The 25,493-nt window shown below is 42.5% G+C and overlaps 1 protein-coding gene across 2 annotated transcripts in view; it reads right to left on the minus strand.

The window, feature by feature from the left end:
* LOC126411634 (cadherin-87A) overlaps positions 1–25,493 on the minus strand; it is a 709,414-nt gene that overhangs the window by 348,260 nt on the left and 335,661 nt on the right. For both annotated transcript variants that reach the window (XM_050081378.1, XM_050081379.1), the window contains exon 2: positions 16,737–16,785. In XM_050081378.1, coding sequence (XP_049937335.1) covers positions 16,737–16,740 — 4 coding nt within the window. In that variant the 5' untranslated portion in view covers positions 16,741–16,785. The remainder of the gene's footprint in view (positions 1–16,736; positions 16,786–25,493) is intronic.

The raw sequence follows: 25,493 nt of genomic DNA on the forward strand, positions 1-25,493 counted from the left end.
ATTTTTTCACGTCCTGTTGGTTCAGTAATTTCTCCGGGATAGTTAAAGTATTTGTTGGTTTCAGCAATATATAAATTGGAACAGATCAATTCAGTCTTCTCAGAGCAGATTTGCAGGCCGACTTTCTCTGCTCATTCTTTGAGGGTCTCGATTTGTATTACTAGTTGTTTCTTCATTGTTGCTTAGAATCTCTAAGTCATCTGCAAACGCTAAAAATGGATCGTTGAATTTTCCTTGACCTCGTCCTTGTTCGATTAGCTTCCAAAAGTTTTGTTTTCTTAGATTCATTTCCCATTCTTTCATTACTTTGTTTAAAACTATGTTGAATAAAAGTGGCGAAATCCCATCTCCTTGTCTTACTCCTGCATTAACTATGAATGATTCCGAAATTTCATCTACGAATTTAATTTTTGATTTGGATTCTGTCACTGTTTGTTCGATGAGTTTTGGGATTTCGGTGTCTAGTCCGCCTTCTAGAATATTGCATAGAGATTGTCTATCTGTAGAATCATATGCTTGTTTAAAATCAACGAATGTGCAGACTATTGGTTTAGACCTGACTGCTATAATTTTTAAAATAGTTATAAGATTAAAGATATGTTCTGGGCACAAGCTATTAGGTCGAAAGCCTACTTTGTAACTTGGTAATTGGAAATTGTAAGTTCTAATTGTTCTTGTGTCCTCTTTAGGAGATGCACGGATAGGAATTTGTAAATGACCGGCAAAAGTGAAATGCCGCTGAAGTTGTTTACATCTGATCTCTCTCCCTTTTTGTGCATTTGATGAATTAGTGCACATTTCCAATCCGGAATATTTTCTGCCTGACAAATTTCTTGAATGATTTGAGTGATCTCTTTTAAGGCATTCGGACCAAGGTTCTTCAGTAGCTGAGCTATAATTCCATTTTCTCTCGATAATTTATTATTTTTGACCTTTTTTATGTGACTACAAATTTCTTCATGAGATGGCGGTAGTGACGTTTCCTTCGTGTGTTCTGGTTGTAGTCTCGGAAATCTCTTACTAGGTTGTGAGCAGTTTAGAAGTTGTGAGAAATATTTCACTACTTCTTGATTATTTTCTTTATTAGTTACTGTCAGTTTTCCATTTTTTTTCCTGAAACAGAGGTTTTGTGGAGTATATCTTTTGATTTGATTTGTAAACGTGTTGTAAAAGTCGTGTGTTTTGTGGTTCCTAATGTCTTCTTCAGTTGACTTTAGCTGTTCTTTAAGGTGTTTACTTTTAGTTCATTTACGTATTTTAGCTGTTTGTTCTCTGACTTCGAAAAACTTCTGATGTGTGGTTTCTGATTGGTCACAATTGTAGTTTGAGAAGGCTCGTCGCCTCTCTTCTATTCCGTCATCACAATTTGGATTGCACCATAGGTGTTTGGATTTCTGTATAATTTTCGTTTGGAAATCTCTCCAGTTGTTTGTAGGTTTTTTCCCCATACTTCTGTAATGTTTGATTCTTGATTTTTTTTTCAAATCAAATTTGGGAATTAGTGGTCTTTTACGTTGGCATTTCCTGTTTGGTGTGAATTTAATTTTGACTCTTGTAAGATAGTGGTCAGAATCTATATTGGCCCCTCTGTAGACTTGAACGTCGTGTATTTCTTTTTGGAAAACATAGGAGATCGCAATATGGTCTATTTGAAATTCACTTAGCTAAAAAATTGGGGATCACAACGTTTTTTGTTTCTTTTGGTTCTTTCGAAGTGATGTTGATATGATTTTTAAACTGTTTTGTTAGCACAACTCGATTAGCGTGACGCCATGTGCAAGGTAATTGCCAACGGTTTTTTTCGTATTTCCTTTCATTGCCAATTTGTGCGTAGAAATCACCGAGAAGAATTTTTACACTCTCCTTCGGAATTTTGGAGATTTCCGTTTCAAGATTTTTCCAAAATTTTTCTGTCTTCTCGGATTCTGCTTTGTTGTCAATGTTAGTAGGTGCGCGAACATTTATAACTGTATACGTTTTGTCGGTGCGTTTAATTCGCATGGTAATTATTCTGTTGCTGATTTGACTTACATCTAACAGAGGTAAGGATGTCCTTATTCACAATAAAGGCCATGCCAAATACTGCAGGTCCTTTGCATATTTTCTTGTCTGTTTTGCTTTTAAGGATACGGGAGCTGTTTAGATTGTTGTTTTAGAAACGGTGAATCTCGTCTCTTGAAGTGCATGGATTTAAATTTTCTATCAGTCGAGTTCTGTAGTACGATCCTGTAATTTGCTAGTTTGAATAACTGGATGTTAAGTGTGTCAAAATATGTGTGAGATTTTCGTGGAAATTTACCAGAGAACTCCGACTTTCTCTGTTGTACGAACCCAAGCTCCCCAGAATCCGACAGCCTGGTTGTCGCACGCGGATTGAGCATCTGGGGTAATATTAATACTAGTTGTACGAATCATTCTGCTTGTAATTAGGTTCCAGGTAATGGTGGTTGGGTAAAACCTGGGATTGTTAGTTACTGGACCCTACAGTCGCACCACACAGGATGAACGGGCGCTGGCCAGAGTACTGGTGGTTACCACACAGACGTGTCTGGACTTTCAAATATGCTCTATCTTCTTTCTAAAGCTTGCCTCTTCAGCCAGTTCCACCGTTTCGATGTTCTGCACCTCCACTTTCAGTGGCGTTCTGGTTTTCGCCCGCTATCCCGGCAAGGAACCCTTACAAGATACTATCACCTTGATGAAATTATATATATATAGCTTTTTAGTCACAGCTCCGTCCATATGCCACATTATATTGCACTCATCTCCTTCTCTCTCCCATCTCCTCTTCCATCCCCCCCACCCGACTCCTCTCTCTTTGCTCAGCCGTGCAGCCATACCCGTCCGTTCAAATTGCGCCTCGAACGCATTGTGATACTACCCGCATAACTGGCCGGTCCTACAGGGCAGCGTTGCCGAAGTTTTTCCCCTCCACCCCTACCGGCCAAACCAACAAGGAAGCGAGTTAATATTGTGTAGTCATCCAGTTCTGAGCTATGTTTAAAATTTCAGGTCTCTGGCTCAGCTGAAAGTTACTTTAAAATCAATTGCTAAATTTGTACCGTAAGAACAGACAGAGAAGATAGCGACCTTAAAAAAACTTGTTAAAAATTGGAAAGAGCTACAGCGTAACAATACGATGGTTGACATTACCTGCCGCCGCCGCAAAAGAAGATTCCCTTAAAGAATATTGAAAATAATCTAGAAATAACTGAGACGGCTGCACGAACTGGGAGTTGTAGGGAACACTTCAAACTGCTGTTCCACGGAAAACATGTCTGGATTTCTGGAAGGCTTTTGACACTGTACCACACAAGCGGCTCGTAGTGGAATGCGTGCTTATGGAATATCGTCTCAGCTATATAACTGGATTGACTGGATTCGTGATTTCCTGTCAGAGATGTCATGGTTCGTAGTAATAGACGGAAAGTTATCGAATAAAACAGAAGTGATTCCTGGTGTTCCCCAGGGTAGTGTTATAGGCGCTTCGCTGATCCTTATCTACATAAACGATTTGGGAGATAATCTGAGCAGCCGTCTTCGGTTGTTTGCAGAAGACGCTGTCGTTTATCGATTAATAAAGTCATCAGAAGATCAAAACAAATTGCAAAACGATTTAGAAAAGATATCTGTATGGTGCGAAAATTGACAGTTGACCCTAAATAACGAAAACTGTGAGGTCATCCACATGAGTGCTACAAGGAACCCGTTAAACTTCGGTTACACGAAAAATCAGTCAAATCTAAAGGCCATAAACTCAACTAAATACCTAGGAATTACAGTTACAAACAACTTAAATTGGAAGGAACACACAAAAAATGTTGTGGGGAAGGCTAACCAGAGACTGCGTTTTATTGATAGGACGCTTAGAAAACGTAACAGATCTGCTAAGGAGACTGCCTACACTACGCTTGCCCGTCCTCTTTTAGAATAATGCTGCGCGGTGTGGGATCCTTACCAGATATGATTAACGCAGTACATAGAAAAAGTTGAAAGAAGGGCGGCACGTTTTGTACTATAGCGAAATAGGGGAGAGATTGTAACTGAAATGATACAGGATTTGGGATGAACATAATTAAAACTAAGGCGTTTTTCGTTGCGACGGAATCTTCTCACGTAATTGTGTGTGTGAAATCTTATGGGACTTAACTGCTAAGATCATCAGTCTCTAAGCTTACATACTACTTAACCTAAATTATCCTAATAACAAACACACACACACACCCATGCCCGAGGGAGGACTCGAACCTCCGCCGGGACCAGCCGCACAGTCCATGAATGAGCGCCTTAGACCACTCGGCTAATCCCACGCGACGTCACGAAATTCCAATCACCAACTTTCTCCTCCGAATGCGGAAACATTTTGTTGACGCCTACCTGCATAGGTAGAGACGATCACAATGCTAAAATAAGGGAAATCTTCCGCGTGCTATACGAGATTGGAATAATGGCGAATTGTGAAAGTGGTTCGATGACCCTCTGCCAGTCACTTAAATGTGATTTTCTCTGTATCCATGTAGATGTAGATGTAGAACATATTGAGAAACTTTGCTTCTTGATATTCAACTGTGGCCAAGTGGACTAACAAATTTAAACTGGACCGGGATAGCTTAGGTGATGATCCGCATAGTGAACCGCCAAGATGTTTCACTGCACCAGAAATCATTACAAAAGTGCGTAAAATGGTCATCGAGGATGGTCAACTGAAGGTGCGAGAAGTTGCCGCAGTTGTAGGGTTGTCACTGAACGGAGATACCACATTTTAGCAGTGAAATAGGAAACGAGAAAATTATCTGCTAGATGGGTGCCGTGACTCTTAACGCAGGATCAGAAATGCATCAAAATGGAAATGTCCGAACAATGTTTGATCCGTTTTCAGGGCAACCAAAAAGATTGTATCCACCGGTTTATCGCCACAGATGAAATCTGAGTCCACTGCTATACCCCAGAGACAATACAACAGTCATAGCAGTGGAAAATTCACCACCATTAAAGAAAGCAAAGGTCGTCTGGAAAGGTCGTGGCGTCAATTTTGCGTGATGCGAAAGGATTTCTGCTGATAGATTATTTTCCAACGGATCAACGAATTGCGGGAAAATACTACACTAACCTCCAGAACCAACTGCAGCAAAATATACGTGAAAAAGGCCAAGTCTGGCAAGGAAATGCGCACCCACACAAAAGTGTCGTTTCCATGACAACATGAGCTAAGATACGAATTTTCGCCACACTTGGTTTATTCGCCCGATTTGGCTCCATCGGACTTCCATCTCTTCCCCAAGCTCAAAATTTTCTTCAGTAGACGGAGATTCTCTTCAAACGAAGAACTGACAGCCTACGTTGACGGGTATTTTGCAAGCCTGGAGGAATCTAATTTTCGAGATGGGACCAAGGCACTGGGACATCTCTGGACGAAGTGCATTAGTGTACAGTGAGACTACACTAAAAAATAGAGTTTCAGTGAGGTAAGGCGTCTCTATCTGTTCCAGTCTGTCCCAGAACTTTTCGTTACCCTCGTACAACGGTTTTACTGAAACGAGTTTGACATGGCACGAAGACATGATTAAGCAGACTAGAAAAAGAACAGAACAGGAGTCCGAAATAAACTCAGGGAAGCAAGGAACCGGGCTCCCGCGCTAGTTAGGTACCTTGTTTTGTGCCTCTCTCTTTCCCTACCCCCGTGCACGTAGAATGAATGCAGAGTGGCCGCGGTACCTGGCAGCTGCTTTGTGCGACCTGGCTCAGCATGAGAAGCGACCGCGTCCGTGTTTACGGTTCCGCGACGTGCCTCGTGCGTCAGTCTCTGGTGTTTTAACGTAACGTGGACGGCTCTCGACCCTGTATAGGCCGGAAAGCAGCAGCAGCAGCAGCAGCAGCGAGGCAACACACGGTCTGTGCATGTGGGTGAGGCAGGGGAGGAGAGAGGGAGGGGAGGGGGGAAGAGGAGAGACAGAAACAGAGAGAGAGAGAGAGAGAGAGAGAGAGAGAGAGAGAGAGAGAGAGAGCAGCAGGCAGCACGATTCTACCTGTTGCAGGGAAGCTTCCAACTTGGGCCGTACCCTCCGAGGTAGCTAGCAGATGTGCGGCTTGCGGTCACTGCTTCTGCGTCCGTGTAATTAAAGCCAGCCACTGAATGCAGCAAGACCACTTGTGAACTACCAGCACGGTTGCGAGTGTACTGGGCATTTCATGAGAGAACGTACGCCCGATAGCTGATAATACGGGCATTCTAAAGGGAGTAGACTATAGCTTCTACATGAATGAGAACAGAAACCACGGGCAAATTCTAGCTTATGCTAAAAACTGCGACTTTTCTATTTTCAAACGACCTGCCAGATTAAAACATCGGAATATTTTTTATTGTATGCACATACACAATCTTGAGGTTCTTTTTACAGTTCCGTTCGGAATATGAGATTTCAATTATCTTACACTAGCTGTCCCGAAACTCATGAGGATTCTAACGTACCATATCGTTTTTAAATCCTACTGTGAACTACCCAAAGAAACTAGAGGAAAAATAAAAACCTTTAAAAAAATCTTAGATTTTTTATTGCCCATAAACTTACATTTCTATTAAATATAACATGATTTTAATTAAACTGTGTACAAGAAAAAGGCACTGAAATTGAACATAAAAAAGAAAACTGAAGTGTAGTTAGTAATAAATTACGAGTGTGTGAAGAGAGTTTTTATCAGACTTATTAACTACAGTGAGAAGCATGGCACTTTTTCTTGTTACAACAATTTTTTCAACGTTGGGAGATTAGCTAGTGGTTGCCATTCGAATACAGTTGTTCAGTTTGTGATGCAGGCTGTTTCTGTACTTGCTTTTTGTAAATTTCCTACTGGAAGAAGAAACCTCACAACCTTGCACAGATATGTAGAGCTGAACTTTGCCTTCAGTTTGAGATCAACCTGGACCAAAATTAGGTGTTTTCTTTAGGAACAAGAGGTCAAATATTTTCAGAGCTTGAAGGAAGCTATTTCAAAGATAAATCATTTTGAAAATCAATCAGTTCTAATGCCACTGCAGCACTGTCTTCCTGAAAATCAAAATGCTTCATGACACACGTAGAGAACTCTTCAGCATCAATCTCCATAAAAGGCGATTTGGCAAACTGTGCAACAACTGAAATGCTTTTGAAATCTTGGAAGCATTTGTTGAACTAACTTCTCAAAAGTGAAAGAATGTCACCGTGTTGTTTGTTGTTATCAGGAGGGTTATTTACGTGCCATTCCAAGAGAGCTGAAGACGGGCAAAGTTGTCAAAGGCGGCAAAGAGTCTCCTGCGCCATCCACGCTGTCAAGGAATACCAATGACCAGAAGTTTATGTTAATAATGCACATACATGGGGTAGGCAAGATAATATGAACAATGATAGCAATGGGATGGTTGTCTTTGACGGCCAACAACGCAAGTAAGGCATATGTGTTCAGTATGGACTAGGCATCAGTGCAGGCTGTACACTTCATATTTGCATTCAGAATCCGAGGTCGACGTGCAATGAAAGATCTAACAGAGTTCCAAAGAGGGCAGATTGTGGAGGCCCGACTAGCTAGAGCATCAGTAACCAAGATAGCCAACTTATTGAATGTTTCAAGAGCAACTATTTCAACAGCCATGACAGCCTACACAAAACATGGAAAGACATCGTCGTGTAAACGTAATAGTGAGCACAAATCGAAACTAAATGAAAGAGATCGTCGTACGCTAACACGAATTGTGTTAAAATACCACAAAACTACGGCGGCTAAAGTGACTGCTGAGCTCAATAGCCATCTTCGAGACCCCGTATCTATGGACACTGTCCGCTGAGAACTCCATAAAGCGAATATTCATGGACGAGCTGCTACACTGAAACCATTAGTACAAGCGTAAAACATGGTGTCGGGAGCATAAATCTTGGACGGCGTATCAGTGGAAACACATCGAATAGGCCGGCGAGTCAACGTTTTCGTTTTTCTCCAACATCGGGCCGGGTTTACGTCTAGAGAACGCCAAAAGAAGCCTACACTACTGATTGCTTGATTCCAACGGTTAAGCATGGAGGTGGGAGTGTGATGGTGTGGGCAGCCATATCATGTTATTCTCTTGGCCCCTTAATTACTCTCAAAGACCGTGTTACAGCCAACGATTATGTGAACATTTCAGGTGATCAGGTGCACCCCATGATCCAAATGTTGTTCCCTAACAGTCATACCATATTTCAGGACTTTACTGCACTCATACACGTAGCCAGGACAGTACAATCATGGTATGACGAGCATGCGACTGAACTGCAGCGTCTTCCCTAGCCAGCTCAGTCCCAGGACTTGAACATTATGGAACCCTCGTGGGCGGTACTGGAGCGCAGACTACGGAGCCGATTTCCGCCTCCCTCGTCACTACAGGAGTTAGAAGAGGTTCTGATCGAAGAGTGGCATAACCTTCCACTGGACACTATTCAGTCATTATATGCCAGTATACCAAGAAGAATCTCAGCTGTATTACGGGAAAGTGGGGTCCAATCCCTAATTAATAAACCATTCTCTAGTAAGTACAGGTGTTCACATCATTTTGCCAATACCCTATATGTATGTACTACACAAAACCGCTTGTTATTCGTTTCTTGGAAGATCTCTTTTAGTAAGATACTTATAATCTAATATGAATTGTATTTAAAGGAGCTATAAAGGCCTTAAAAGATCGGAGTTTCCAGGTCCTGGTTTTTACGGTAGTAAAAATTTAGTTATTCTACAGACAAGAAGAATATTTAACAATTCGGGGATTCGCAGACTACTCCGAACAGAGGATCACAACGAGGTAACTTAAAAATACAAATGAACCCCCGCAAGGTGCACTCTGATTAGATTAAGGCCTGTCCGTAAGATATGTTTCGTCTGACAGTTGTCTCTACAGTTAAGATCTTGGCAAAAACTCGCTGCGTCTGCAGAGGTCGTTCTCCCACTTGCAATGAATCTTTCCTCATCAGAACTTTCATACTTCAATTGAAATAGTCGATTCCGTATAAATTTCTGCCTGAGTTAATTTTTATACTTAAATTACATATTCCACAGCTAAAGATAAGTTTGTATATCTTTCATCACCGAAACACTATTTTTCTGATTATATAATTTCAGTTTTCATATTCTCAAACAAAGTACGTATTGAGTGGCGACATCTGTTTCGGATTCTTTAGCGGCCGGCTTTCTGGGTGATAATTTCCGTTTCACCAACATAAGCAGCTGCCGTGCTAAAATAATTGCTTTCCGCTTCTCCTGCTGATATTATTAAAACTTCATGGTGCGTCTGCAGCCGCGAGCTAACCGCTTATGATATTTGTTGCTCTAGTACTCCAGAAAATCAAGCAGATGGGACGTGGATAAGCTTAAAGACACAGAAATGATTGAGAGTATCAGAGGGAACATTGGCCGACGTTTCAATGAACACAGGAGATACTGAATATAATCGACTAAAGCATAAAATATATAAATGTACCAACAGAAGCAAGCGAAAGGGAATACAAATGTCAAAAAAAAAAAAAAATTGATTTAGAGATAGGGCAAAATGTCTAGGCAGGAATGGCTATAGGACAAATGCAACCTGTAGAAACATATATTACTAGAGAAACGATAGATGCCGCCTATAGTAATATTAAGGAGAGCTTTGGAGAAAAGAGACACTGTCTCATGTCCTTCACTTTGTAAACAAAGGCCAGACACTCTGTTGGAAGCCCTGGAAAGTAATAGACATCTGGTCCACAGACCCGATTTAATATTAAACGAACGTACACAGCTCAATAATTCCCTCTTTTAATCTTAGCTTAATCCTTAAAGTTTCACAATTGTGCCCACACTGCCTGTTCCAGCCTGTTCCTCCATTTATCACGTATTTCTTAATTTTTTTATGATTGTCTATATACTACGTATATTCTGATATTACAGATATTAATTATGTTCTTTAGTCTGTGCCCGTATTACCTTTTAATATCTTTTCAAACTGTTCTTTAGTTCTCTTGCCACATACTAATTTTATTTCGTGGGATTGTTAAATTAATTTGATTTATAGGCATAGTTTCTTTTGAGGTTAATATTACTGTATTTCTAGTCTGTTCTCTATAATGTTTATTTATTGATCAACTCCAACATTTCAAATTGTATTACCACTGCACTATCAAAAATGACATTTACTCCGTGTTCGTATCTCACTCTCGACGTGTGACATCTTTTTCAGTGTCGTTACTGAATACTGTACCCTCTTGGAGGACAATAGTCAGTTAAAGTCTGATGATGGCATTGTAAATCTAATACCGGTTAACATATTAAATTAATACTGTAGGACATACACACTATTGTGCTTTTCATTTATAAGAATATAATAATTCCAATACCAAGGAACATAGTTGCTGACAAGTGTGAATGTTACCTAACTATAAGTTTAATAAGTCATGCTCGTAAAATGCCAACACGAATTATTTACACGAGAGCGGAAAAACTGGTAGAAGCCAACCTTGAGGAAATCAGTTTGCGTTCTAGAAAAATGTAGCAGTACTGACCCTTCGACTTACCTTAGAAGATAGGTTTAGGAAAGGCAAACTTACGCTTATAGCACTCGTAGATCTGGAGGAAGCTTTTGACAATGTTGACTTGAATACAGTCCACAAATTTTGGAAGATAGTAGGTGTAAACTACAAAGAACGAAGGGTTATTTACAACTTGTACAGAAGACTGCAGTTATATGGATCAAATGACCCGAAAGGGGATCAGTAATTGAGAATGGAGTGAGAAAGGGTTGTAACCTACCCAATATTATTCAATCTGTACATTGAGTAAGCAACAAATGAAAGCAAGGAGAAATTGGGGAGAATTAAATTTTGGGGAGAGGAAATGAAAACTTCGAGGTTTGCCAGTGACACTGTAATTCTATCAGCGACAGCAAAGGACATGGAAGAGCAATTGACCAGAATGGACTGTGTCTTAAAAAGAGGTTATTAGATGAAACTGAACAAAATAAAACAATGGTAATAACATGTAGACGAATCAACAAAGGTGATGCCAAGGGAATTACATTAGGAAATGAGACATTTAAAGCAGTATGTGAGTTTTGCTTTTTGGGCAGCAAAATAAGTGATGTGAGCCGAATGTTGGAGAGGATATAAAATATAGACTCACTATTACTAAAAAATCATTAATGAAAAACAGAAATTTGTAATCATTTAACATAAATATAAGTGTTAGGAAGTATTTTCTGGAGGTATTTGTATAAATGATTTTTAAGCCCCTGATATGTAGCCTGCCTTGCATAACAGGTGTGTTATGGGAGTAATATTGGCCTGCTTCAGTGAACTGTATTGCAGAGGCTACATGTGCCGATCAGCATCACTGGAGAGTGGTTGATATAAGGGGATAGGGGAAGATGCATACGACAGGTGGAAGATGTAGAGAGGTAGTGGGCAGGTGGAAATGGAAGACGGGAGGTAGAAATGGGAAGAGAGAGGAAAAGGAAGATATGGTCAAATGGAGGGGGAAGAAGACGTAGTCAGAGAGATGGGGAGTAATTGGACGAAGAGGGCGGGGGGACGGGGTTGGAGGAGATAGACAGAGGGGGGAAGAGGTGGAAAAAGGGAGAGGGTGGGTCATAGCTCTCCAGCCTGATCACAGGTGAAATAGGATTTGATGTAGTGAGTTCTTGGACTGGTCGCATGTTCACGCCACCAGTGCATGATTCGTAGAAAGCTCTACACACAAACAGTTGAATATTAGTTTCATTAGGTGCCACTGCATCAAAGGTAACTAACTAATCTGCCGCGCAATAAATTCATCGCCGGGATCAACTGCCGTATGTGGCACGTGGACGAGCGGACAGGTCGTCTATTACTTCCAACTAACAAGGGCTAAAGAGCTCACAGTCTAGCACATCACACACTAGCTCCGAAATTTCAAGATGGTGTGGTTTAAGCAACTCTGCTGTGCAGCGTAATCTCCTCGCTATAAGGTAGACACACATCAAACAACACGAAGACGGGAGTAGCTGTATGAGCGCCATTGTTAGTTCCCCAAACACGAACGATCAAGGTTATACATATAGAGTTTTATTTTGATATGAATGAGACGAAAAACTTATGTGTCCGCTCTCACTTGCTAATTTAACGTCCTATGACGTCCCTATCGTAAAATATTTATTTCTGTGCATAAGTCGGTAAAATCGGTGTTAACCCCACAGTTTTCACCAGCACTGCGATCCTAGGGACTAGCTGTACTTGGTCCAAAACTTAAAGAGCCTGTAAACACCTACCATCTGGTGACGAGCCTGTAGTGGCTGGAAAAAACTGGTTCAAATGGCTCTAAGCACTCTGTGACTTAACATCTGAGGTCATCAGTCCCCTAGAACTTAGAACTACTTAAACCTAACTAACCTAAGGACATCACACACATCCATGCCCCAGGCATGATTCGATCCTGCGACTGCAGCAGCAGCAGCGCAGTTCCGGACTGAAGCACTTAGAACCGCTCGGCCACAGCGGCCGGCTGCAGTGGCTGGAAAGCTGGCTAATGAAAAAATACATGTTTTTAAATAAACGTTATAAGTCGACTGGTGCTGTTTCAGTACTAATCTTCTGGTACGGAGACAAATCAGATGCTACACGGAAGAGGAATTCGGATTGATGTTGATGCTGCTTAGTATGCTTGATCTATGAGTAACGCTATGATTCAGTCAGTACCACTGCAGTATCATACAGTACTACCGTATTGTGAAGAGAAATTAGTTTCCAACAGGACCAGTCTCTAACACACTCGTTAGCGATGATATACCGACTGCTTTGCATGGCAGAACTAAACTGATGTTCTTGAATGGTTGTCAACCTCACAGCCCTCGAAAACTTATGAACGGAAGCTAAACGGACGATGTGAGAAAACTGACCAAAAAGCAGAGCTGATGTTTCAATCGTCACACAAATTACCTAGGAGGCGGCGGCAGAAAACGAAAGATATATATTGAGGATAGGAATGAATTTGCCTTAGACTGCAATAAAATTATTAATTCTTATTTTAACTTAATTTATTTCGAGGTTTCTAGCCCAATCCTGAGATAAACCTGTTCAAATTAAAGAATTTCAGTCGGCCTGACTGTTATGTTTAATACACAATATAACAGAGCCTGGTTGGGTTTGGCGACTGTTATTCATTCTGTTAGTCATAAATGAATAAATACGTAAGTTTAGCTGTGATCTTGTAGCTCATGTAGTACAAAATAGTATCAGTTTTCAACTGTCACGGATGGAACGTCCTGTTTCCCATATCCGACTAGGTGACACCAAGCTGGCATCCACGTCCCGCCCCAGTAGACATTTCAAAAACGTTCTCACACTTTCACATGGACAACAATAGACGCAAACAGGTGGGGCAAACAATTTCAGTCCCTGAGTAGTCATCGTACTCTCTACTACTACACTACTGGCCATTAAAATTGCTACACCACGAAGATGACGTGCTACAGACGCGAAATTTAAACGACAGGAAGAAGATGCTGTGATATGCAAATGATTAGCTTTCCAGAGCATTCACACAAGGTTGGCGCCGGTGGCGACACCTACAACGTGCTGACATGAGGAAAGTTTCCAACCGATTTCTCATACACAAACAGCAGTTGACCGGCGTTGCCTGGTGAAACGTTGTCGTGATGCATCGTGTAAGGAGGTTCAAATGGTTCAAATGGCTCTGAGCATTATGGGACTTAACATCTTAGGTCATCAGTCCCTAGAACTTAGAACTACTTAAACCTAACTACCCTAAGGACATCACACACATCCATGCCCGAGGCAGGATTCGAACCTGCGACCGTAGCAGTCCCGCGGTTCCGGACTGCAGCGCCTAGAACCGTGTAAGGAGGAGAAATGCGTATAATCACCTTTCCGACTTTGGTGAAGGTAGGATTTTAGCCTATTACGATTGCGGTTTATCGTATCGTGACTTTGTTGCTCGCGTTGGTCGAGATCCAATGACTGTTAGCAGAATATGGAATCGGTGGGTTCAGGAGAGTAATACGGAACACCGTGCTGGATCCCAACGGCCTCGTATCACTAGCAGTTGAGCTGACAGGTATCTTATCCGCATGGCTGTAACGGATCGTGCAGCCACGACTCGATCCCTGAGTCAACAGATGGGGACGTGTGCAAGACAACAACCATCTGCACGAACAGTTCGACGATGTTTGCAGCAGCATGGACTATCAGCTCGGAGACCGACCATGGCTGCGGTTACCCATGACGCTGCATCACAGACAAGAAGGCCTGCGATGGTACACTCAACGACGAACCTGGGTGCACGAATAGCAAAACGTCATTTTTTCCGATGAATCTAGGTTCTGTTTACAGCATCATGATGGTCGCATCTGTGTTTGGCGACATCGCGGTGAACGCACACTGGAAGCGTGTATTTGTCATCGCCATACTGGCGTGACACCTATCGGTCACCTCTTGTTCGCATTGACGGCACTCTGAACAGTGGACGTTACATTTCAGATGTGTTACGACCCGTGGCTCTACCCTTCATTCGATCCCTGCGGAACCCTACATTTCAGCAGGATAATGCATGACCGCATGTTGCAGGTCCTGTACGGGCTTTTCTGGATACCGAAAATGTTCGACTGCTGCCCTGGCCAGCACATTCTCCAGATCTCTCACCAACTGGAAACGTCTGGTCAATGGTGGCCGAGCAACTGGCTCGTCACAGTACACCAATCACTACTCTTGATGAACTGTGGTATCGTGTTGAAGCTGCATGGGCAGCTATACCTGTACACGCCATCCAAGCTCTGTTGACTCAATGCCCAGGCGTATCAAGGCCGTTACTACGGCCAGAGGTGGTTGTTCTAGGTACTGATTTCTCAGGATCTATGCACCCAAATTGCGTGAAAATATAAGCACATGTCAGTTCTAGTATAATATATTTGTCCAATGAATACCCGTTTATCATCTGCATTTCTTCTTGGTGTAGCAATTTAATGGCGAGTAGTGTAACATTACCAAATCCAAATTGGCATGCCGTACCTATGAAGACACGGGACATTATGTGGAAAAAGAAGAAACATGAAGACGGATGGAACGTCCCACAATACCATGTTGTAAATAGGATGCCTGCAGCGTATAATCTGGGGCTATTGGATATATTTCCACAACATTTTAGTACTACGATTCCACGATTTTTAAATTTGTTTATCTTTTAGTGTGTTTTGACTTCGTTTGTAACGCAAAAAGGCGCAATGACAGTGGTGCGTGACTAAAAAACTCTCCTTGTAAACGTTTGTTAATTTAAGGTATAAACTAATTTCCAAGACAGTGAGGTGATACCCCACATACTTAAATTAGACAATGTTATTGCATAATATTTCCTGCCCACGACTACATGAAACTGTAATTTTATTTAAATATTTAGCTCGACTATAAGGACATTAATTAATGTCACTACCGAAAGTGATCAAGGAAGTTGTTAATACATAATCAATACGCAATTCAATTTTATTATACACGCTCTAGATTTTTGTAATTTTTTAATGTGAACAGGTACATCCGAAGATGAGACTAGAAGCCTTGAAGTCGATCATGTTAAAATTAAAAGTTGGAGATAATTTAACTGCAGTCTGAGGGCAATTCGTTCCTACTCGTAACCTATCATACGACTTCGTTCCCTTGGTTCCGTCAACGGTGAAAAGTTTAGATATATGAATGATTTATTGTTCACCCCATATCCTCTATTCTCGCTGGATATGGATGATTACTGAAGTCAAATGCTTCTGGAATACATAGCAAGTGGCGAAATATCACGTACTGTGGTCTTTTGAGGAACAATTTGTTTGATAAGAATCCTGATCTTGTTGCTCTCTTAATACCATTTTTTATAGTTGAAAGGATTTATGCCTCAGTTGGAAGCCAAATAAACATTAGCCTTGCGGTAACATTCCAGTGATCATTTAGCACGCCGAGTTACGAAGACGTCACGCTGGTAACACAAACGTCGGGCATTTATTTGTTGCCGTCGTTCCGTCCTTGACTGCACCTCACTGCGTTTATAATCTAGGAATAAGACAATTCAGCTTTTTTGTGTATTTTTTTCTTTTACGAGCAGTGCTATACGTTATGTAATCGGAGTGGCTCCTACGTAAAACTCGGGGTAACTCAGTTTTCAGGTGCGACAGGCTTTTGTGTAATTAAGTGTATATTCAGAGAGACGTTACCTCTGAACTGTGCCACCATGATTCCATAAACACTCCTCGGACATAAAAGTACCGGCCCGGTCATTGAATCACATGAGCTCAACCCTACTGAGGCGACCTGGGATACATTCGAGGCACGGGAGCGCTCCTTGGACTCTGTACCGCTTCGTCACCCTGAGTTGTGGCCGGCCGTTATGAGCTCATGGATCAGCACGGCTCTACAACGCTACGGGCGCCAAGTGAAATCCATACGGATGCATCTCCTCCATCATCAGGACGAAAAAAGATGCTACGCTCTCTCAGGAAAGCGACTGTAGAGGACGAGGCAAAATTACGCGTCGCAGTGAGAATTAGAACGTTAAATGGAAAACTTTAGACGAACCTGTCTGGACGAAGAATGGATAAAAGCATTTATAAGTAGCGGTCTAAGGGTGGATAATGAATCACGGCATAGGACTAGGCCGATAAAACTCCAGCATGATCCAGCCTAGGATAACTGTAGAGATGCCTATTGATATAGAAAAGTGGAAGGTTAACTTACGCATTCAATAGACCTCGCACGTTAGGCGATGGGTGTCCTCAGCAGCAGTCTGTAACAGAAAACAAAGATAAATGGTGCTTTACTGCGTCTTTGAAGATTAGTGAATTTCAGTTGACATATTAACAGTCTTTATCTCTGGTAATGGAACGTAAACTAGTTATGTAAATTAAACAATTACGGTTTTACGGATCCCGTTGCAAACATAAGTTTCGTGATCTGCGAACTAAACTGAGTCACGTGCGAGCTGACAAGCAAATGAGATGCGTCATTAAATATAATTTTCACGATTTTGTTCCAGATTATAGTAGGACATAGAAACTGCTTAAATCCGCAAATGTGACGGTAATTTACAGCTCTTCCCGTTTTCGTTCGACAAGCTGTACTACGGGCCCACTTGTACTATGGGCCCACTTGTAGTAGCCACCAAGGCTCTTTAATCAAGAGGATAAACGGTTGTCTCGGATGAAAACACTTAACTGCACTTAGCTCATGAGACCAATGGGAAATATTTGAACAGCAGTAGCGTTTTAGAAAATCTTCGATCGATAAATTTAGTACGAAGTCACGACGTAGACCTGTGAAGCAATGTGAAGATGCGCCTGACTGCTCCAAGTCGGCACTTTCCTTCAGATATGTAGCCTACCTTCTTTGTGTTTTAGTTTTGTATCAACGTAAATAAATTAGTTGTCGTTCTGGAGCTTAATATTGATGCCAAAATCCTTCAGTATTTGCAGTATTAAACCACTAGCTTAGTCCAACTTCTACAGTCGCTCGTGATAAGCGAGAAATCGAATCCCGGTACGGCACAAATTTTCGTTGTCGTTGTTCCATTATACAGTTGATGATTGTCCATATTCGCAACTGCCAATACATTTCATGAGCTTCCAAAGTTGTCCATTACTGGTGTGCCGGCCGGTGTGGCCGAGAGGTTCTAGGCGCTTCAGTCTGAAACCGCGCGACCGCTACGGTCGCAGGTTCGAATCCTGCCTCGGGCATGGATGTGTGAGATGTCCTTAGGTTGGTTAGGTTTAAGTAGTTCTAAGTTCTAGGGGACTGATGACCTCAGAAGTTAAGTCCCATAGTGCTCAGAGCCATTGGAACCATTACTGGTGTGTGCAGAGTGGGTGGGGCGGGGTGTGGGGGTGTGGCGGGGGATGGACGGGTAGAAGCGGGGGGGGGGGGGGGGGAGAAGTGAGGGTCTGGGAGAGGGGCGCATGGCTACAGTCAACGTTCTGTCTATAACACGGTGAAATATTTTGTATATACAAATCATTACAAGGGTGCACGTTTTTCTGTTTAAGAGGTTTAATCTCGCGTTTTCTAAGTGCAAATTCATTCACAATGTACCGCAGTGTTGCTTATTTGTTTTGCTTTGAAGACAAGCGTCCGTTCGTTTAGTAAACCAGTCAGTGAGGCCACAGCTCGCGGCTGAAACAGATCTACAGAGCAGCAAGCTAAGTTTTTATCTTTTCCTGTCTTTCCCTCGTAGTATATTTCTCAAATTTCGTGCGTGTTTCCGTGTACGAGGTGTAAGCTCGCATTTTGTAAGTGTAAATCAGGGCAGTCTGTAGCGCAGTTTTAATTTCTTCTAAACAGCCAGCCATTCACTGAGGCGTCAGCGTCCATTGGTGACACATGAGGAGAGTAGCAAGTTGCATATCTAGCATTCTGTCTGCTTTTACAGTTTACTTCTTCAGTTAGTCTTGCTAGGATGAGTACGATGTGTGCATGCTGTGGGCGGACGCAGAAGGAAATGGCCGCAGTTCGCGAACAGCTGAACGCGCTTTTGGCTACGGTCAATCACCTGCAGCCTGCTGCCTTGGGGTGTGGCGGTGGCGGAGAAACTGTCGCGTTGTATGGGACACCTCAGGTGTCGCTTGTTTCGCCCACGAGTTCTACCACGGGGACGCCTACTAGAATACGTGACGCTGTGGATCCGCCCTCATAGCAGTGTAAGTGGTGGGTGACGCGTTCACATCGCTCGAGGCAGAGGGCAAAAGTGGAGACTGACCATCTGGCACCCATTCACTCTGTGAGTGGGCAGGGGGCCGCTCCTTCAGTAGGGTCCGAGGAAGCACATGGGCGGTGGGGATTACCAGTTATCGGGAGCTTGAGCGCGTTATGGAGCTCCTTAGGCAGATAGCCTTCAGGGCTGGAAAGAATGCCGACGTGCACTTGGTATATCTGCCGCGGTGGCCTCATGGCTGCGCTGCTTGCGGCTACCGAGCGTGCAAGGTGCAGTCGTCTGCAAGTTGTGGCTCACGTCGGCTCCAACGAAGCATGTGGCACGGCTTCTAAGACTATCCTCCACTCATACAGGCGGATTGCTAAAGTGGTGAAGGGCGCAAGCCTCACGCGTGGCGTGCAAGCAGAGCTCGCGATTTGCAGCTTTGTTTCCAGTGTTGATTGGAGCCCTATGCTTTGGAGCAGAGTGGAGCGACTTAATCTAAGGATTCGTTGACTCTGTGTCAGTCTTGGCTGCAAATTTCTAGACCCGCGTTATCGCTTGACGATTTGTATGACTCCCCTTGATAGATCAGGAAGCAGCTACTCTTGTAACAGGGTACCTGCGGAGTGCACATGAGGGTTGCTTTAGGCTAGGCAGTAGTTTCAGGTACTCTCATGAATACTCACCAGTTGATAAGCAGCAAGGAAAGTCAGACCGCGTTCAGAGTGAAGACACTTCGACTATCATAATTTTATCAGTAAATGGTCGAAATTTTCGTAACGAAGTTCCCGAACTTACTGACCTCCAAAAAATTCTTCCCGCTCAAATTATTCTCGGGAACGAGAGCTGGCTGAAACTCGAAGTGGGAAGCTCTGATATATTTAATGAGTCATGGAACGTATATCGGACAGACAGAGTAGAGGCCAAGGAGGGGAAGTGTCCACTGCAGTTGGCAAAAATATTTTCTCTATTGAGGTCGAAACTGAGTGTGACAGTGAAACTAACTGTGCGCGTATGACAGGTCTAACTGAAAGTAAACTAATTGTCGGATGTTTTTATTGATCCCTTGAGTCTGCTGTGGCAGTTCTAGAGTCATTCAAAGCATGTCGATAGTTTTTTTCTCTGTGAATAACTTGAACGGTACCTTGGATTTAATTATACGAAAAATTTCATTTCAAAACAATGAATCAAAAAGTTGGCATTCTAATAATATAAAAAGATGTACTTTATATACAGGCTGGACCATTGATCGTGACCGGGCCAAATATCTCACGAAATAAGCGTCAAACGAAAAAACTACAAAGAACGAAACTTGTCTGGCTTGAAGGGGGAAACTAGATGGCGCTATGGTTAGCCCGCTAGATGGCGCTGCCATAGGTCAAACGCATATCAACTGAGTTTTTTAAAAATAGGAACCCCCATTTTTATTACATATTCGTGTAGTATAGTAGGTAAAGAAATATGAATGTTTTGGTTGGACCACTTTCTTCGCTTTGTGATGGCGCTGTAATAGTCACAAACATATGGCTCACAATTTTAGACGAACAGTTGGTAACAGTAGCTTATTTAAATTAAAATACAGAACGTAGGTACGTTTGAACATTTTATTTCGGTTGTTGCAATATGGTACATGTACCTTTGTGAACTTATCATTTCTGAGAACGCATGCTGTTACAGCGTTGTTGTTGTTGTTGTTGTTGTTGTGGTCTTCAGTCCTGAGACTGGTTTGATGCAGCTCTCCATGATACTCTATCCTGTGCAAGCTTTTTCATCTCCCAGTACCTACTGCAACCTACATCCTTCTGAATCTGCTTAGTGTATTCATCTCTTGGTCTCCCTCTACGATTTTTACCCTCCACGCTGCCCTCCAATACTAAATTGGTGATCCCTTGATGCCTCAGAACATGTCCTACCAACCGATCCCTTCTTCCGGTCAAGTTGTGCCACAAACTTCTCTTCTCCCCAATCCTATTCAATACTTCCTCATTAGTTATGTGATCTACCCATCTAATCTTCAGCATTCTTCTGTAGCACCACATTTCGAAAGCTTCTATTCTCTTCTTGTCCAAACTATTTATCGTCCATGTTTCACTTCCATACATGGCTACACTCCATACGAATACTTTCAGAAATGACTTCCTGACACTTAAATCAATACTGGATGTTAACAAATTTCTCTTCTTCAGAAACGCTTTCCTTGCCATAGCCAGCCTACATTTTATATCCTCTCTACTTCGACCATCATCAGTTATTTTGCTCCCCAAATAGCAAAACTCCTTTACTACTTTAAGTGTCTCATTTCCTAATCTAATTCCCTCAGCATCACCCGACTTAATTAGACTACATTCCATTATCCTTGTTTTGCTTTTGATGATGTTCATCTTATATCCTCCTTTCAAGACACTGTCCATTCCATTCAACTGCTCTTCCAAGTCCTTTGCTGTCTCTGACAGAATTACAATGTCATCGGCGAACCTCAAAGTTTTTATTTCTTCTCCATGAATTTTAATACCTACTCCTAATTGTTCTTTTGTTTCCTTTACTGCTTGCTCAATATACAGATTGAACAACACCGGGGAGAGGCTACAATCCTGTCTTACTCCCTTCCCAACCACTGCTTCCCTTTCATGTCCCTCGACTCTTATAACTGCCATCTGGTTTCTGTACAAATTGTAAATAGCCTTTCGCTCCCTGTATTTTACCCCTGCCACCTTTAGAATTTGAAAGAGAGTATTCCAGTCAACATTGTCAAAAGCTTTCTCTAAGTCTACAAATGCTAGAAACGTAGGTTTGCCTTTCCTTAATCTTTCTTCTAAGATAAGTCGTAAGGTCAGTATTGCCTCACGTGTTCCAGTGTTTCTACGGAATCCAAACTGATCTTCCCCGAGGTTGGCTTCTACTAGTTTTTCCATTCGTCTGTAAAGAATTCGTGTTAGTATTTTGCAGCTGTGACTTATTAAGCTGATAGTTCGGTAATTTTCACATCTGTCAACACCTGCTTTCTTTGGGATTGGAATTATTATATTCTTCTTGAAGTCTGAGGGTATTTCGCCTGTGTCATACATCTTGCTCACCAGATGGTAGAGTTTTGTCAGGACTGGCTCTCCCACGGCCGTCAGTAGTTCCAATGGAATATTGTCTACTCCGGGGGCCTTGTTTCGACTCAGGTCTTTCAGTGCTCTGTCAAACTCTTCACGCAGTATCATATCTCCCATTTCATCTTCATCTACGTCCTCAAGTACATCGCCCTTCTATAGACCCTCTATATACTCCTTCCATCTTTCTGCTTTCCCTTCTTTGCTTAGAACTGGGTTTCCATCTGAGCTCTTGATATTCATACAAGTCGTTCTCTTATCTCCAAAGGTCTCTTTAATTGTCCTGTAGGCGGTATCTCTCTTACCCCAAGTGAGATAGGCCTCTACATCCTTACATTTGTCCTCTAGCCATCCCTGCTTAGCCATTTTGCACTTCCTGTCGATCTCATTTTTGAGACGTTTGTATTCCTTTTTGCCTGTTTCACTTACTGCATTTTTATATTTTCTCCTTTCATCAATTAAATTCAGTATTTCTTCTGTTACCCAAGGATTTCTACTAGCCCTCGTCTTTTTACTTACTTGATCCTCTGCTGCCTTCACTACTTCATCCCTCAAAGCTACCCATTCTTCTTCTACTGTATTTATTTCCCCCATTTCTGTCAATTGCTCCCTTATGCTCTCCCTGAATCTCTGTACAACCTCTGGTTCTTTTAGTTTATCCAGGTCCCATCTCCTTAAATTCCCACCTTTTTGCAGTTTCTTCAGTTTTAATCTACAGGTCATAACCAATAGATTGTGGTCAGAGTCCACATCTGCCCCTGGAAATGTCTTACAATTTAAAACCTGGTTCCTAAATCTCTGTCTTACCATTATATAATCTATCTGATACCTTTTAGTATCTCCAGGGTTCTTCCATGTATACAACCTTCTTTCATGATTCTTAAACCAAGTGTTAGTTATGATTATGTTGTGCTCTGTGCAAAATTCTACAAGGCGGCTTCCTCTTTCATTTCTGTCCCCCAATCCATATTCACCTACTATGTTTCCTTCTCTCCCTTTTCCTACACTCGAATTCCAGTCACCCATGACTATTAAATTTTCGTCTCCCTTCACAATCTGAATAATTTCTTTTATTTCATCATACATTTCTTCAATTTCTTCGTCATCTGCAGAGCTAGTTGGCATATAAACTTGTACTACTGTAGTAGGTGTGGGCTTCGTATCTATCTTGGCCACAATAATGCGTTCACTATGCTGTTTGTAGTAGCTTACACGCATTCCTATTTTCCTATTCATTATTAAACCTACTCCTGCATTACCCCTATTTGATTTTGTGTTTATAACCCTGTAGTCACCTGACCAGAAGTCTTGTTCCTCCTGCCACCGAACTTCACTAATTCCCACTATATCTAACTTCAACCTATCCATTTCCCTTTTTAAATTTTCTAACCTACCTGCCCGATTAAGGGATCTGACATTCCACGCTCCGATCCGTAGAACGCCAGTTTTCTTTCTCCTGATAACGACATCCTCTTGAGTAGTCCCCGCCCGGAGATCCGAATGGGGGACTATTTTACCTCCGGAATATTTTACCCAAGAGGACGTCATCATCATGTAATCATACAGTAAAGCTGCATGCCCTCGGGAAAAATTACGGCTGTAGTTTCCCCTTGCTTTCAGCCGTTCGCAGTACCAGCACAGCAAGGCCGTTTTGGTTATTGTTACAAGGCCAGATCAGTCAATCATCCAGACTGTTGCCCTTGCAACTACTGAAAAGGCTGCTGCCCCTCTTCAGGAACCACACGTTTGTCTGGCCTCTCAACAGATACCCCTCCGTTGTGGTTGCACCTACGGTACGGCTATCTGTATCGCTGAGGCACGCAAGCCTCCCCACCAACGGCAAGGTCCATGGTTCATGGGGGGGGGGGGGGGAGGGGGGGGGTGATTACTTGTAAATTACTTGTAAATACCACATTAATGGCCGGCCGCTGTGGCCGAGCGGTTCTAGGCGCTTCAGTCTGGAACCGCGCTGCTACTACGGTCGCAGGTTCGAATCCTGCCTCCGGCATGGATGTGTGTGATGTCCTTAGGTTAGTTAGGTTTAAGTAGTTCTAAGTTCTAGGGGCCTGATGACCTCCGCAGTTAAGTCCCATAGTGCTCAGAGCCATTTGAACCATTTGAAACACATTAATGCAATTAATGCTCAAAATGATGTACGTCAACCTCAATGCATTTGGCAATACGTGTAACGATATTCCTCTCAACAGCGAGTAGTTCGCCTTACGTAATGTTCGCACATGCATTGACAATGCGCTAACGCATGTTGCCAGGCGTTGTCGGTGGATCACGATAGCAAATATCCTTCAATTTTCCCCACAGAAAGAAATCTGCGGACGTCAGATCCGGTGAACGTGCGGGCCATGGTATGATGCTTCGACGACCAATCGACCTTTCATGAAATATGCTAGTCAATACCGCTTCAACCGCATGTGAGCTATGTGCCGGACATACATCATGTTGGAAGTACGTCGCCATTCTGTCATGCATTGAAACATCTTGTAGTAACATCGGTAGAACATTACGTAGTAAATCAGCATACATTGCTCCATTTAGATTGCCATCGATAAAATGGGGGCCAATTATCCATCCTCCCATAATGCCGCACCATACACTAACCCGCCAAGGTTGCTGATGTTCCACTCGTCGCAGCCATCGTGGATTTTCCGTTGCCCAATAGTGCCTATTATGCTGGTTTACGTTACCGCTGTTGGTGAATGAGTGAATGACGCTTCGTCGCTAAATAGAACGAGTGTAAAATGTCTGTCATCGTTTCTTAATTTCTCTTGTGCCCATTGGCAGAGCTGTACAAAGTCGTCGCCATGCAATTCCTGGTGCATAGAAATATGGTACGGATGCAATCGATGTTGATGTAGCATTCTAAACACCGACATTTTTGAGATTCCCGATTCTCGCGCAATTTGTCTGCTACTGATGTGTGGATTAGCCGCGACAGCAGCTAAAACACCTACTTGGGCATCATCATTAGTTGCAGGTCGTGGTTGACGTTTCACATGTGGCTGAACACTCGTGTTTCCTTAAATAACGTAACTATCCGGCGAAGGTCTGGACACTTGGATGATGTCGTCCTGGATACCGAGCTGCATACATAGCGCAAGCCCGTTGGGCATTTTGATCACAATAGCCATACATCAACACGATATCGACCTTTTCCGCAATTGGTAAACGGTCCATTTTAACACGGGTAATGTATCACGAAGCAAATACCGTCCGCACTGGCGGAATGTTACGTGATACGACGTACTTATACGTTTGTGACTATTACAGCGCCATCTATCACAAAGCGAAAAAAGTGGTCCAACTAAAACATTCATATTTCTTCACGTACTACAAGAATATGTATTAAAAAATGAAGGTTCCTACTTAAAAAAACGCAGTTGATATCCGTTTGACCTATGGCAGTGCCATCTAGCGGGCCAAGCATAGCGCCATCTGGTTTCCTCCTTCAAGCTAGACGAGTTTCGTTCTTTGTAGTTTTTTCGTTTTATGCTTATTTCGTGAGATATTCCTCTGGTTACTATCAATGAACCACCCTGTATATTAAGGAATGTGCTTACCATTTAAGTATCGAAGTAAACTACTTCAACAACATAAAGTCGAGACCTATAACTCGTTTGAGATAAAGTGCGTTTTCTGGACTGCCTGACAGTTCTAGTTCTCGACGCATGATATCTTTTCAAAACCGCCGACACAATT

This window comes from Schistocerca serialis, chromosome 1, assembly GCF_023864345.2.
Source record: "Schistocerca serialis cubense isolate TAMUIC-IGC-003099 chromosome 1, iqSchSeri2.2, whole genome shotgun sequence".
Lineage (NCBI taxonomy): Eukaryota > Metazoa > Arthropoda > Insecta > Orthoptera > Acrididae > Schistocerca > Schistocerca serialis.